Source organism: Sceloporus occidentalis, unplaced genomic scaffold (genome assembly GCF_023333645.1).
Source record: "Sceloporus occidentalis isolate IW3139 unplaced genomic scaffold, rSceOcc1.0.p SCAF_281, whole genome shotgun sequence".
In the NCBI taxonomy this organism is placed as follows: Eukaryota; Metazoa; Chordata; class Lepidosauria; order Squamata; family Phrynosomatidae; genus Sceloporus; species Sceloporus occidentalis.
In genome coordinates this window covers 18,499-34,734 of record NW_028317261.1, presented here as the reverse complement: position 1 = coordinate 34,734, position 16,236 = coordinate 18,499, and the positions used below count along the sequence as shown (strand labels likewise).

Genomic DNA, 16,236 nt, shown 5'->3' with positions numbered 1-16,236 from the left:
TTCCAACTGTGTTATATTTTGGAATTAAGTGAAGTTTGCAGCAATATTGTACTCTGGTTATTTGGCTTAAAGGTCATACAACAATGAAATACTACATTAGCCATGCAGAGAAGAAAGTAAGGGGGATGTTGAATTGTCTAGACTAGAGGATCGTGGAGAACCTGGGGCACTGGTGGCGCAGTGGTTAAATGTCAGTGCTGCAGCCACGGTTGTGAGTTCGATCCCAGGCAAGGCCCCAAGGTCCACTCAGCCTTCCATCCTTTCGTAGGTCAGTAAAAGGAGTAGCCAGCTTGTTGGCGGCAATTTAGGAAATTCATGCTAGGAGGGTGTCTGTCTCCCCAGAAGGGGCTTTGGGGTCTGTCCATCTCCCTCCTCTTGGCTTTGGCCTATATTTGGGATCTTCTCTCCCCCCAGACAGAGCCCCCTCTCCCCAGAGAAAACTCCCTGCCAAATAATGTTGTTTCTAATGCTATTGAAGCCTATGCTGTGTGATGTTCTTTATTTGGCACAAAAATCTCCCCCAAATGAGGCATCGGAAGGGAGGGTCTCTCCTCTGCCTCATTTTCCAGGAGGAAGGGGGCTCCTCAAACCCCTTTTTACCTTCAGATCCCCCTCCCCTCCATTGCCATGCCTCTCTCCAAGGGTGCCCCCTGCCCTCTTTTCTCATAATAACCTCCCAAGTACCTGGGCCCCAAGGACCCACCAAAGGAGGAGGCAGGGAAGGAAAGAGGGAGAGGCGGAATGGCAGGTCCCCTGCCTTTCTTTTGGGGGAGATCGGGGTTTCATTCCTTCTTACAACACCCCAACACCTCCCCCAGAAGACCCTCCAGCCAATCCTTCAAACGAACAAGGGCTCTCCTCCACTTCCCTCCCTCAGAGCAGGCTGTGAGGGCAGCAGTGGCTTCAGAGGCTGAAACTCTGCATGCGCATTAGCAACCAAAGGCCCCTCCTGAGTATGCGCAGGGATCGCAAGGCCCTTGCTGCTGCTGCTTATTCCACTCTCAGCCTTTGGAAGAAGGGAAGGAGTACGCCCTTCTTTCCTTCCTTCCTTCCTTCCTTCCTTCTGTCCTTCTTTCCTTCCTTCCAGAATGGAGCCCAACCAGCGGAGAAAGGCTGGGAAGGCTCTGCTTTGTACATATAGCTCTGTTTCTCTGAGTGTGAGTGTGTGTGTGTGTGTCTGTGTGTTTGCCTCTGTTCTTATGGCTGGGAACGGAGCTGAGAACTAAGGAGAGAAGAAAGTGTCTATTTTGTGCAAATTCACAACTTCTGTCCATCCAGTGTGTTGAAACAGCAAAGAACTTTATTAAGAACACATAGTGAGAAATTCAGCTTTTAAACCAGAGCTGCCCTCCCCAAGCCAAAGAATACATTAAATCCCTAAAACCAAAAACTCCAACCTCTTACAAACCTAGCCCCCACCTCCAATTCCCACAGACTATGCCTTATAGGTAAAAAAGCCCCCTTTGCCATGCCCAGAAACTAGCCCTCTTTATGTTAATACCGACTACCAACTTTCTTCATCCAACATCCCACAAATTCCAAAAGCTATCATTCCCTTAACTATTCTAGCCAGCTGCAACAAATCCCACCCCTCTATCTAGCTAATCTATTCCACAACCCATAATCCCCAGCCAAATTTATAAACTAAAGAAAAGAAATATACTAATAGCAATTAAAACCAAAACTTAACAAAATATAACTTTAAAACTTAAACAGACATATCCCCAGACGGGCATACAGATTCAAAAAACAGCTAAATACCTGGGAATAAATTTGACCAATAGCAACATAAACTTGATAAAAATTACAAGATAATATGGGAAACAATTAAGAAAGATATGAGAAGATGGAGTAGAACCAAGTTATCATTTTTTGGCAGGATGGAGGCAATAAAACTCTCAATATTACCAAGGTTGATATTTTATTTTCAAATGATTCCAATCTTGATAAAGGAAAAAAACATTTAAAAATTGGCATAAAGAAATTTCATCTTTTATTTGGCAAGGGAAAAAACCTAGATCTAGACTAAAAATTTTACAGGACACTAAACTAAGAAGTGGATTAGCGATACCAAATTTAGAATTATATTACGATTCATGTTGTTTGTCATGGTTGAGGGAGTGGATTACATTGGAGAATGCCAACCTTTTGGTGATTGAGGGGGCGAGCCTCCAATTCGGATGGCACGCTTACCTTATATATGATAAAGAGAAAGTTAACCCCGATGTTAATAATCACTGTATTAGAAGGTCTCTACTGGATGTCTGGAAAAGATATAAAAAGCGCTGGGTTCAAAAACTGCCCGACTGGGTTTCTCCCAGGGAATCGTTACAGAGGAGGGACACCATCCAGAATGAAAATTGGCTCACATATAAGATATTATTAAAATCTCACGCTGGAGGAGTGAAGTTAAAAACCCGAGAAGAGTTAGAGTTGGAAGGATTTAGGATTGGCTGGTTCCCCTACAGGCAGATTTTTGAGAGATTTCAATGGGATAAAAAGAGTATGGGCTTTGTGGGGAAAAACGAAGGACTTGAAATATTTAAGATTATTATCGCAGGGAAAAAAGGATTGATTGGGAAGCTTTATAACATCTTACTGAGAGAAAGTATGGAGACTGAAACCATTAAAGAAGTGATCGTAAAATGGGCACAAAACATCGGACACAATCTAGATTTAGTAAACTGGGAAAAAGTATGGCAGAATGTTAAAAAGCAGACAGTATCTCAGCCAATCAGAGAAAACTGTTACAAACTTTATTACCACTGGTATCTGAATACCAGAAAAAATCTCAAAAATGTATTTTAAAAGTTGTAATTTATGTTGGAAGCGTAAAAGGGATCCTGGCACTTTCTTCCATTCTTGGTGGTCCTGTATGAAGGTGGGGAAATATTGGGATATCGTCAATGATACATTATCGGAAATATTAGGAACACCATTGCAGAGGAAACCTGAAATGTATCTACTAAATGTGGTTGATGAAACCCTGGAAAAACTTGTGGTAAAACTCTGTTTTATGCAGTTACCACAGCTAGGATCTTGCTGGCACAGAAATGGAAGAATGAGGAGATTCCTGACAAAGAAGATTGGTTAAGTAACCTCTATGAAGCAATAGAGATGGATAAGCTTACTCAAATTTTAAGAGGGAAAACGACAAACTCAGTAGATGATACTTGGGCGCCTGTAACGGCGTATCTAAAGAAGATCTGGACATTTAATGACAATTAATGATGGGATGGAACATTGTGTAAATTAGCTTTTAAGGAGAAGGTAGTAAATATATTATATCGAAGGGAATGTAATAATTAGTAGAAACATTGTAGAGTGTAAAAGATTGCTGAGAGAAAGTGTTTAATCTGTGAAGCCGCAATAAGAACAGATTAAGTTTGGATGACCTCATTAGCTTTACCTGTTGTTGTTGTTTTTTTTAATATTATGAAATCAAGTGTAGTTACAACAGGATTATAAAGGAAAGAAAGTCACTATTTGTTATTATTTGTACAAACAGCAGAAGGAGGAAATGGAAGTCGTGTGAATGTCAGAATGATAGGCAGAAGAATGATTGGGATGTCTCAGAAATTAGATTTGGATGCGAGGAGAGCGGAGAAAGAAGAAGAAAGAATTATAGAACTAATTTTCTAAGTGTGTGTAATTGTAAGTTGGTAGGTAAGAATGTCAATGTTAAGTAAGTAACTAAGAATGTTTTAGGTTTGACTTTGTATGCAGTGAATATGCATGAATGTATATATGTTTTTTAATTTAATAAAAATGTATTTAAAAAAAGAACATTCCTAATACAACATCGCCCTCTTGTGGATCCTCAGGGCACTGCAGCCTCCTTGGGCTTCTCACCAACTTCTATCCTGGAGCGCCATCTGGTGGCCACTCTTGGAAATTCACTAATAGCAATTAACCAAATTAAACAGAATATAAAACAATTTAGAAAAGTACAAGAAAAATGGATAACATATGAGCATATTGTGGAAGAAGGGGAAAAAGCGGTATTAAAACTTAAATCTAGAGAAAAATTAGAACAAGAAAATATAGAAATAGAATGGTTTGCATATAAACAATTAGAAGAAAGATTTAAGAAAGACATGAAGCAAGAAGGAATAGGGAAAAAAACAATGAATTGGACATAATAATATTAGAAAAACAGAAAAAGAAAAAGATAACAAAATATTATAGGGAACTACTAAAAAGAGATTTGGAACAGGAAGTGATTAAAGAAAACATGACAAAGTGGAGTCAAATAATACAACAAAATATATTCTTAGAAAACTGGGAATTGTCATGGAGGAAAACCTTTAAGTTCACCATGGCACAGCACCTGAAAGAAAATTTCTTTAAAATGTTTTATTTTTGGTATTTGACACCGGTTAAGCTATCCAAAATGTACAAAAAGGTAAACAAAATGTGTTGGAAGTGTGGAAAAACAGAAGGAATGTTTTACCACATGTGGTGGGTCTGTAACAAAGCAAAGCAGTTTTGGGGGAAATATATGAAGCAATGAAAGAAATGTTGGAAAGGAATTTCCCAAAAAACCTGGAGTTATTTTTGTTAAATATGACAGGTGTGATAGGAAGAGAGACTGAAAGAACATATTGGAAAATTGTGTTATACAAGGTGACAGCAGCAAGGTTGTTATACGCTCAAAAATGGAGATCTACACAGACCCCTACATTAAAAGAATGGACGAATAAATTGTTAGATATGAGAGATTCAGACAGATTGTCTAAAAGGCTAAAAGGAGAGAAAGAGGAAGAGGATAAGGATAAAGATGAATGGAACATAGTAATACGTTATGTGGAAAGAAGAAAAGAAAGTTAGTAAAAGGAAAATAAAGGAGAGAAATAAGAAAAGAAAAGGAAGATTAGGAATGTAAAGAGGTAAAAAGCGAAAGAAATGACTTGTATATAGATATATGTAAAGGAAGGATGATGATTGTAAAGGAAAATTGAAAGAGTAATATGTAATCTATAAAGGACTATATAGGCTGGAATGTACTAGGATGTGTACAGGGGGAGGGGAAGGAGGGGAAGGGTAAGAGGGTGGGGGGTTTAAGGGGGGAAAGGGAGGGAAGGGAATGGGATAAGGGAAGGTATAGACGATATGTATGATCTTTTATTGATGCTTACTGAAAATAAGGATGTAAAGAAAAGAAAAACCAAATAAAAATAAAATTAAAAAAAAAGAATATAAAACAAAAACATGAAACAAGTTAGACAAGGTAACTGTTACATGGATTTGTAACTGATTGACCGGCCGAACCCAAAGGGTGCTCAAGAATGACTCCTTTTCATCCTGGAGAGAAATGACCAGTGGGGTGTCCAGTGGCGCTCTGTCCGGGGCCCAGTGCTATTCAACATCTTTATCAATGACTTGGAGGTCAGAATTGGGGCCATACTTATCAAATTTGCAGATGACACCAAATTAAGATGAGTAGCTAATACTCCAGAGGACAGGATCAAAATTCAAAATGACCTGAATAGACTAGAAAGCTGGTCCAAAGCTAACAAAATGAAATTCAGCAGGGAGAAATGTAAGGTACTGCATTAAGGGCGGAAAAATGAAATGCACAGATATAGGATGGGGGACACCTGGATGAATGAAACTACATGTGAAAGGGATATAAGAATCAAGTAGACACAAGTTGAACATGACTCAACAGTGTGATGCAGCAGCTAAAAAGGCCAATGCGATTAAAGGCTGCATCAATAGAGGTATAGTGTCTAGATCAAGGGAAGTAATAGTGCCACTCTATTCTGGTCTGGTCAGGCCCCACCTGGAATATTGTGTCCAGTCCAAAGGAGGGCGACTAAAATGGTGAAGGATTTGGAAACCGCAATGGGACAATCTCAAAGCTTCAGGCAAAGAGCATCAGACTGAAGTCACAATGGGACAGTCTCAATGCTTCAGGCAAGGACCATCAGCTGCCCTCAGTTCATCTCTGACATCTTCCTCCTCCACATCTTTGTTATGCCCAAGTTTGTAAGGGCAACCTGTTTAACCTGAGGGCGTGTAATGAAAATTTCTCTTTCTGTGGACTTGTTCAGAGCAGGGCTAACACAGATAGTGAGACACCAAATTTGGGTTTAAACACTTTACATGCAAAATTTATTAAATCACAAAACATAATACAAACATTGATCATTAAGAGCTCTTTCACTCACTCACACATCCATACAATACTCACACACACTTTCCTTCCGCCAGACATTGATCAGTTGTTCTCAAAGGCTGGGGATGACATCGTTGCCGCATAGTTGGTGCCAACAAAATTAGGGTGAAAGCCAAGGATCCTTATACTTTTCTTCTCTCTGGCTTTTGGCTGTTGAAGTCTTGCAATATTGCAGCCCATTACTCAACTTCTTCTTTTTGGGAGGAGACAGCTGTTCAAACAGTCCACGCTGTTCAAAGGCAGGCTGTTCTGTTCAAATCAGTCCATTGTCCTGTCAGTTCCTCTTTATTGCGACTCAGGAGAAAAAGCACCTTCCAGGTCATAGTTCGACACACCAAAACAGCACCCAGCTTCAGCTTCCAAATTCCTCAGCCTTTCCTCGTCTCAGATGCCAAATCCCTCCTTCACATCAATGCTCTGGGCAGAACCATCTTGTTTAGTTCTTTAGCTTGTCTTAAAACACCATTCCTTGGTTCTTTGGTTCTTCAGTTTTAGGTTTAAGTCAGACTTCACACATTTGTCTCACATCTTTAACTTGGACACCATCCCCTTCATACAGTCCTTTATTTCCTTTCTGTCTTACTCTAGTCAATAAACTTCTACCTGGGGTTCTTCTTTGCTGGGGCAGGTATCAAGGGACTCCCCCACTGCCAGGTCCCAGGCTATAACTGCCCCCCGGCGGCCTTCCTTTCCCCAGTCTGGGGCCGGAAACCCAAATCCTCCAGTGGTGGCCTGGATGGTGTGAGCTACATGACGTTTCCCAATCTTGGGCTTGGCCCTAGTTCCTCTGAAGAAGGCACATGCTCCTCCACCACCGGGATCTCCAGAACCACCGGGTTCCCCAAGAACTCTTCTTGTTCCTGGGTCTCCATTGGAGTTAAAACTGTGAGACTTTGCAAACTGCGAGATCTAGAGTTAGTCCTGTGCTCAAAAAATAAAACCCATTTGAAACAAGAGCAGCTTTATTGATGAATCCAGGCAGAAACATCCATTAACATGTTTTTGCAAAGTCTGAAGTCCAAAGGACCTTGTTCAACCCCTCCCCAAGCCAAGGTTGTGTATACTTCCCTTCCCTTCTCCCAGACAGCCTCACCTTGAAGAGCATTGTTCCGAAGCCAGCTTGATTCCTCCTTGTCAACCAGCCTCCAGCTGTAACCCCAGCCCCTCTCCAAATGCCCTCCTTAATAATAATAATAGGTTTTATTTATAGACCGCTATTCCGCAATGATCATAGCGGTGTACAGTAAAAATTGAATACAATACAGATGCAAGGTGACAATTAAAGGAGGGAGAAGTCTCGTCCTTCAGGCAGTCCCTGATGTTGCTGGGTCTCCCTGATCGCTCCCTCTGAGGCCATGTAAAAGCCACTCTGTCTTCCTAACATTTCCCACTACATGCTTTCTACAACACATCACTCTACACTACCTACTATGAACTACAACTATAACTCCTACTTTAATAACCAAACCCTAATATTTTACTCTTTATGACAGAACCCTTATACACTGTTTCTGACACATAATGGGCCAGTCCCAATCCTTCAGGTAAATAACACCACCCTGAAGTCACAATAGTACTGTCTCAGTCCTTCATCCAAGGAGCATCAGACTGAAGTCACAATGGGCCAGTCTCAATGTTTCAGGCAAGAAGCATCAGCCTCAGGTTGCAATGGGCCAGTCTCATTCAGGTAAGGAGCACCAGCCTGAAATCACAATATGTCACGAATACCTTTATTCATGCATTTATTCATTTGGGATTCATGCCATAAAGGTTATAGGTTTAGGTTTAGATTAGAGTTAAGATAGATGGGATTTATGGTGGGTTAAAATAATATGTTTTAATATGTGCTTTAATAGAAGATGCTAGAAAGAGGTAGGGAGATCATGGCTAAAGAATGTGCTTCTTTGCTAGGATTGGAATGTATGGGAATCATCCTTCTAACAGAGGCTTGCGTTTAAAAGACTGTCTCTGTAAAAGGAGGGGGAACCTAGAGAGTTATTGGTATTTTATATTGCATTATGTTGTTACAGGTTTATGCTTATTATCTTTTCACATGGTATCATACTAGATTGGGATTGATGGGGATATATATATTAACTATATATATAGTTAAGCCATAATATTAATTAAACTGTTGTGTGGCTGAGTTCTGTGGTCCAAGGCCACAGGTGCAGTGGTTGAGAAAAGGCACATGAGAGCTTAATTGCTTTTAGGAAAGCTGCCAGAATCCCGGATGGGAGGACACTGCGCAGAAAAGGGCGGGAGAACACTGTGCGGGAAAGGGATATCCAATTAATTAGCTTGATTGGTAAATGGAATGGGGTGGATTCATATGGTTGTAAAAGGGATATGTTTATATCTTCGTTAATTCCTGACAAAAAAGTGACTTCTATTACATGTATCTTCTTCTTCAATAAAAGCTATTCCTTTTCCAAAGTACTGCCTTTTGTGTTGCAAGATGGGCTGCAATTAGGATATCTCTCTCCCCTTCCATTCACCCTGCTATCCCAAAAGGGCTGGAGAGCATACCAAACCAACCACAGAACCTTTCCCTGCTCTTGTGTAATGCCAGGTCAGTCAAAAATAAAACACACATAGTCCATGATATCCTACTGGACCAAGAGGCTAACCTGTCTTGTTTCACGGAGACCTGGCTGGGTGATGAGAGCTCAGCCACCTGGGATCAGGCCTTACCAGCCGGGTTCTCCCTCAGTGAGCAGGTAAGGGGAGTGCCTTTGGTCCATAAAGACAATCTTGCTTTGCCCAGGATACCTATCCGTATGATGGACCACATCGAATGTACGTACCTCAGCTTAAAGACTAGGGAAAGTCTGGGGATTCTGTGGGTTTACTGTCCGCCCTGTTCCTTAATAGACTCCCTAGTGGATCTGACACAACTGGTCTTTGAGCTGCTGCTGGATTCGCCTAGGCTTTTAGTCCTGGCAGACCGCAACATCCCCCTCGATGCCACTTCTCAGCATGCGCAGGGATTGCCAGGGCCTAGATGCTGCTGCTGCTTATTCCGCTGGGAGCCTTTGCGGGAAAGGAAGGTATGCTCTGGGGGTTCAGCGGCCTCCCCTTCCTACCTTCCTTTGAGGAAACCACAATGGAGCCCAAGGTGCAGAGCTGGACTCAGGAGGGAAAGGCAGGAAAGGAAGGCTCTCTCTGTGTATCCTGTATGTGTGTGTGTGACTGTGTGTGTTTGCCTCTGCTTTTCTTATGGCTGGGAATGGAGCTGAGGACTGAGGAGAGAAGAAAGGGTCAGTTTTGGGCAGATTCAGAACTTCTGTGCATTCAAGAGTCCAGTGTGTTGAAACAGCAAAGAACTTTATTGAGAACACATAGAAATCCAGTGTTTAAGCCAGAACTGCCCACTCCAATCCAAACAATACATTAAAACGTCAAAACCTAAAACACCACCCTCTTCAAAACGTAGCCCCCACCTCCAATTCCCACAGTCTCTGCCCCACAGATAATAAGGCCACCATTGCCATTCCCACAAACTAGCCCTTTATGTCAATACCTGCCCCCAACTTTCTTCAGCCAACATCCCACACATTGCAAAAGTTTATCATTCCCATAACTATTCTACACATCTATAACAAATCCCAGCCCCCGAACTAACTAACCTATACCACGACCCACAATCTCCAGCCAAATTTACATCCCAAAGTAATTATCTATACTATTAGCAATTAAAACCTTAAAATAACAAAATACAACTTTAGAACACAAACAGACATATCGACACACAAAGCTTACAAACAAAATCACAAGGGCCTTTTCTTAGTACCACTGGATTGAAAATATATTTTTTGTATTCATTATTGAGAAAAATAATGCTAATTCACTACTGGGATTTGTGTTGCTTCTCTCCTGTGTGGACTCTCTGATGTGCCACTAGGATTGACTTCCGAGAAAAACCTTTCCCACAATGCTGGCATTTGTATGGCTTCTCTCCTGTGTGGACTCTCTGATGTCTCACTAGGTGTGACTTCCTAGAAAAACATTTCCCACAATAATGGCATTTGTATGGCTTCTCTCCTGTGTGGCCTCTCTGATGTATCACTAGGTCTGACTTCGAAGAAAAACATTTCCCACAATGCCGGCATTTGTATGGCTTCTCTCCTGTGTGGACTCTCTGATGTGTTACTAGATTTGACTTCCAAGAAAAACATTTCCCACAGTGCTGGCATTTGTATGGCTTCTCTCCTGTGTGGATGCTCTTGTGTCTCACTAGGTTTGACCTCTGAGAATAACATTTCCCACAATGCTGGCATTTGTATGGCTTCTCTCCTGTGTGGACTCTCTGATGTGTCACTAGGATTGACTTCAAATAAAAACATTTCCCACAATGCTGGCATTTGTATGGCTTCTCTCCTGTGTGGATCCTGTGATGTTCCAAAAGGTGTGACTTCCAAGAAAAACATTTCCCACAACGCTGGCATTTGTATGGCTTCTCTCCTGTGTGGACTCTCTGATGTGTCATTAGGACTGACTTCTGAGAAAAACCTTTCCCACAACGCTGGCATTTGAATGGCTTCTCTCCTGTGTGGACTCTCTGATGTGTCATTAGGACTGACTTCAAAGAAAAACATTTCCCACAATGCTGGCATTTGAATGGCTTCTCTGCTGTGTGGACTCTCTCTTGACTCACAAGTTTTTCTGTAAAGAAGGACAATGACAGATAAGTGAAAATCAGAGTTAAGAGAGGAGGGTGTTACCCCCAGATTTAGCCCCCATTTACCCTTCCCTATTTGACAGTAAATTAATATAGTTGGTGTGAGTGACCCGAGCATGATCCTGTTGCAGATACCCTAAATCCATGGAACGATTGTATCCTTACTTATAGCAGCTAGCAAAGAAGAGACTGGATGGGGACTGCCTTGAGGGAATCAGTGGAAGCAGATAGTCAGAGGACTGGTGAAAAAATGTTCCATTAAAAATGTGCAAAAATACTTTGATTGACAGGTGGCATCATATCCTGTGAGACTGCCATAAAGTACAGAGTCGGAGCCCAAGGCATGATGCAAACCAACTGCAGAGGTCACTTCATGCTGTTTGGCTCCAGGAGATGACTCACAGCCAATACAGTATACAGCTCACATGCGAATCGGTGTGGATTGGACTGGTGTGAACAAGAGATGGTGAAGTTGATGGAAGTTGGAGAGGAGAGCTTGCAAATATTTGCATTATTAGGAGCAGGTAACTGTTGAAGTTGCCAGATACTGTGCAGCTGTGATTATTTGTCACAGAAATTTTTTGAAACTGATGCAGAAACAACCATGAAATATCATCCAGTTAGTCTGACATCAATACCAGGAAAGATTCTAGAGCAGATCATTAAACAGAGAGTCTGAATATCTAGAAAGCAATGCCATAACCACAAAAAGTCAACATGGGTTTCAGAGAAAGAAGTCATGCCAGACAAACCTGATCTCTTTTTTTAATAAAATTAACAGCTTGTTAGATGAAGGGAATGCTGTGGATATAGTATATCTTGATTTCAGTAAGGCCTTTGACAAAGTTCCCCATGATATTCTTGCAAAGAAGCTTGTGAAATGTGGGCTTGACAAGGCAACTGTCACATGGATTTGTAATTGGTTGACCGGCCGAACCCAAAGGGTGCTCAAAAATGGCTCCTTTTCATCCTGGAGAGAAGTGACTAGTGGGGTGTACAGTGGGGTTCTGTCCTGGGCCCAGTGCTATTCAACATCTTTATCAATGACTTGGATGACAGAATGGGAGCATACTTATCAAATTTGCAGATGGCATCAAATTAGGAGGAGTAGCTAATACTCCAGAGGGAAGGATCAAAATTCAAGATGACCTGAATGGACTAGAAAGCTGGGCCAAAGCTAATAAAATGAAATTCAACACGGAGAAATGTAAGATACTGCACTTAGGGCGGAAAAATGAAATGCACAGATATAGGATGGGCGACACCTGGCTGAATGAAACTATGAGTTAAAGAGATCTAGGAGTCCAAGTAGACCACAACTTGAAAATGAGTCAACAGTGCGACGCAGCAGCTGAAAAGGCCAATGCAATTTTAGGCTGCATCAAGAAAAGTATAGTGTCTAGATCAAGGGAAGTAACAGTGCCACTCTATTCTGCTTTGGTCAGGACCCACTTGGAATATTGTGTCCAGTTCTGGGCACCACAGTTTAAAAAGGATGTGGAGAAACTGGAGCATGTCCAAAGGAGAGCAACTAAAATGGTAAAGGAAGCCATGCCCTACGAGGAATGAATTAGGAAGCTGGGGATGTTTAGCCTAAAGAGAAGGTTGTGATATGATGGCCCTGTTTAAATATTTGAAGGGATGTCATGTTGAGGAGGGAGCAAGCTTGTTTTCTGCTGCTCCAGAGCTTAGGACCCGGAACGATGGATGCAAGCTACAGCAAAAGAGATTCCACATCACCATTAGGAAGAACTTCCTGACAGTAAGGGCTGTCCGACAGTGGAATACACTCTTTCCTCAGAGTGTAGTGGAATCTCCCTCCTTGGAGGTCTTTAAGCAGAGGCTGGATGGCCATCTGTCGGGGATACTTTGATTTGGATTTCCTGCATGGCAGGGGATTGGACTGGATGGCTCTTGCGGTCTCTTGAAATAATTATGACATAGAATCAGTCTACTGTTTTAAGTCTATATTTCTCAAAGTTATTTGGGACAATTTTTACCTGCAAGGTTTAGGATTTCATTTTATGAATTGATGTTTATCCTTATTGCTAGGATGCAGTTTACGTATTGTGGTGCTTTGTGATACTTGTTTTTACTTTGTTTGTTTTTTTAAGCTGGCCATGTGCCATAATAAATTATTCATTTATTCATTTGAATTATTTTGCAACTCAAGATAAAGAACCTCCAAGGAGCTGAATGAAATCTACTGTGTCTGTGACTTATTTTTAAGTGTGGAAAGTGGTCAGTGTATTGCCAATACCTATATCTAGATATTTGCTTCCATACTCTGCCATGTTATTGTTGAGCTGCATCTGGGAGCGTCACCCTCAGATTGTAGTGTACATTGGATTGTGAATGCAATCGAAATTCAGAGCCAACAAGGACCTGAGAGGCGGTGTGGTAATCCCTTTTGTCTGAGGTATGTGCATCAAACACCCACTGCATTCAATTCGTGTTCACGCCATTCTTTCCCCACCCAGGAAATATTCTAAAGAGATATAAACCTTCCCGAACCCTCAGTTTCTGCCCAAGCACCAATTTCAGTATAAATGTCAGGCCCAACTTGCTGTTCTTCAGTGTCAGTCCAGTTACAGACAGACACTCTGTTTGTTTTCTTGGCTAAGCACCTCAATGCACTCACCAACCCCAATTGTCGCAGGAACTACTGACCTCTCCCCATTCCAAATCCTCAACAATTGGGATAAAGCTCTGGATAGGTAATAGATACCTTTAACATCTATTTACCACTCCCACCTTTGTTACCTAGATCTTGAACACTTATATATATAGTATGTGTGTCTGTGTATTTTCCTTTCCCCCTAAATGAAACACAAAAACCTATTTCAAATGCCTCTGACATACTGTTTGATTCAGGACCTGCTATAGCTGGGCTGGATCCAGAGGTCACTGTTGCCCCAGTAAAACTATCTCGTTCTATTGAGCTAAGTACCAAATTCCTCTAAAAGCATAGCACTTGTGGGTGTCCTCCCCAGACTCCAGCATTTTCGGTAACAAAGGGCCTCTTGAATCAATCATGGAGCTAAGCAAGCTCAGGATGGAAAAGAAACATTAGAGAAAAAGCAGATTTTTTGTTCCCCTTTCTTCCCTTCATAAATATTACTCATAACTGATCATAGAATCATAAAATCTTAGAGTTGGAAGAGACCACAAGGGTCATCCAGTCCAACTGACTGCCCTGCAGGAACTCTCAATCAAAGCATCGCCGAAAGATGGCGATTCAATCTCTGTTTAAAGACCTCCAAGGAGGGAGACTCCACTACACTTCGAGGAAAGAATGTGTTCCAATATCAAACAGCCCTTACTGTCTGGAAGTTGCTTTAATTCTATAATTCTAAAGTGGAACCAAAGCACTCTAACAGTGAATGATGAAAGGGCCCTCGGTCTTCACTGTAAGGGCAATGGATTCAGGTTCCTTACCCACAAAGGCCACATTCTCATAATTCTCCATCATCACAGAACTGTATGTAAGTTTCTGCTTCTTTGTCAACAGTTTCCATTCCTCCTCGGTGAAATATACTGCTACATCCGCAAAGGTCACCTGCAATAGAAAATAGCCTTATCCAGAGAGTAACTAAGCAAAAGGGGAGGAAAGCACATGGTGCATCGCAAATATTATTTCAACACTTCAGAAATTAGTCCAGGAAATAAACTTTAAATTCTGCAAGAAAGCAAAAAGCTATAGCCTTTGAGATCCAGTTTGTCTCGAATCCTTACAATATAATAAACAATAAATTTAGACCATTTCTGAGATATTATTGATTGATTGGGATACTGCTTACCCCAACATGTAAAGTATATTTAGTCACCAAGGAATTATAGTGAATTTAGCCATATCTCTCCTAATTTCAAAAGCAGTTCTAGGGAGTACTCTGGGCTTGAGGGCCACTGGGCCTATCCCCAATTTAGGTTCAGAGAAATTCTTCCACATCCCTCAGCATTTCACAGATGGGCAAAGCAAGACACATGTGGACAAGCAACAGCAGAAGGAGTTCAAGATGGCCAGAGTTGTTAATGATGAAGATCGCACAAGTGAGGAAGGGCACAGCAGTTTGCTTTTGCTTCTGACTCCTGGCAAGGGCAAGGCCCTGCCCCTTTCTCTCCTCCCCTCTCCCTCTTTTGAGTTGATGCGCTGGACACGTCTTTTGAACTTGGAACACATTTTGCAGCAACTGAAGTGAACTGAGAAGAAGAGGGAAAGTGGGAGCAGGAGAGAGAAATGGGTCATTTTCAAAGCCCTTGAAAAAATGAGGTGACATTAAGCAGGACTCCCTCTGGCAAACTTGGACAGTTGTTCTCCACTTGCTTTCATGAGCCAGCCCAGCAGTGACCCAGATGAAACTAATAGTCAAGATGGCAATTTACCAAAGAGTTGTTGCACCTCGGCAGCCTCTTCTTCTTGGAGCTCAACTCCCTCCGCTTGGCCTCTGTGTCAGCCATCAGGTAGGCAGGGGGTTCCTGGTGGGCCTGCGCTTTGGTCACTTCCAGCAAAAGATACCGCAAAGCAGTGTACAAGGGGGCCAAGATGAAGTTCCTGAGAAAAGAGACCAGGGTTAGGCTTCGTTTGGAAAGAAACCTTGTAGCATTCAAAGCCACAAAGATGGAGTTCAAGCATCCTGCTGGTGACATACGCAGGTGACATATGCCTCCTTTGGGCCAATTGAGAGGTGGGCATCCCTTCCTCCCTCTGCACCAAACAAAGCCCCTTGGACCTAGCATAGACTCACAGCAGCTCCCCTACACAAGTTACTCCATACCTTGTTAGATTAGCTGGGGATCAGGGGATGGGAAATTGGAAAAGGCCCTGGTTATGTCCCCATAGCTAGATGTGCAATGAGTTTATCATCTGCTGAAACCTGCAGAGATCCCCAGTGGCCCTCAGAGGAAAATGTCTTCGTTTTGCTTCTGGCTACAGAAACACAGCTGGATGCATCTCCAATACCTTGCACCAAACACTCTCACCAGGCAAGGAATGGTCATGCGTTATGGCTTCCACAACTCCATGGTAATACCTTAGTCAGTTGTAGCCTATTCCACCTGGAGCAACACTGGAGCATAGAGAGTTCTCCTGGGTCAGGCTGTCTGGCCTGATGGCCCCTCATTCTCCCAGTGGCCAAACCAGTTGCCGTCCATCCCCCAGGGAGGCCCCCAGTCAGGCAGGGCAGAAAAGGAGCTCTCTCTTCTCTGGTTGCCCCCCTTCCATGGGATCCAGCCCTCCTCCCCAATTCCCATGGCAGCCTTCTGCATGTAGAGAAGTCACAATTCTGAAAGTGTCTTTGCCCACGTAGAGATTGCCCATTTTCCACACTATTGCCTGGCCATGTTGGCTTGGGAATGTCCTGTTCTTGCCACATAG

General features: G+C 42.3%; 1 protein-coding gene across 1 annotated transcript in view; it reads right to left on the bottom strand.

The window, feature by feature from the left end:
- LOC149275541 (uncharacterized) overlaps positions 1-15,860 on the bottom strand; it is a 37,654-nt gene extending 21,794 nt beyond the window's left edge. The window contains exons 1-3 of the mRNA XM_089504605.1: positions 15,843-15,860; positions 14,301-14,421; positions 10,261-10,846 (exon numbers count right to left, since the gene is read on the bottom strand). Of these exons, the coding sequence (XP_089360731.1) occupies positions 10,261-10,846; positions 14,301-14,421; positions 15,843-15,860 (725 nt within the window). The remainder of the gene's footprint in view (positions 1-10,260; positions 10,847-14,300; positions 14,422-15,842) is intronic.
- Positions 15,861-16,236: the final 376 nt, after the last annotated feature.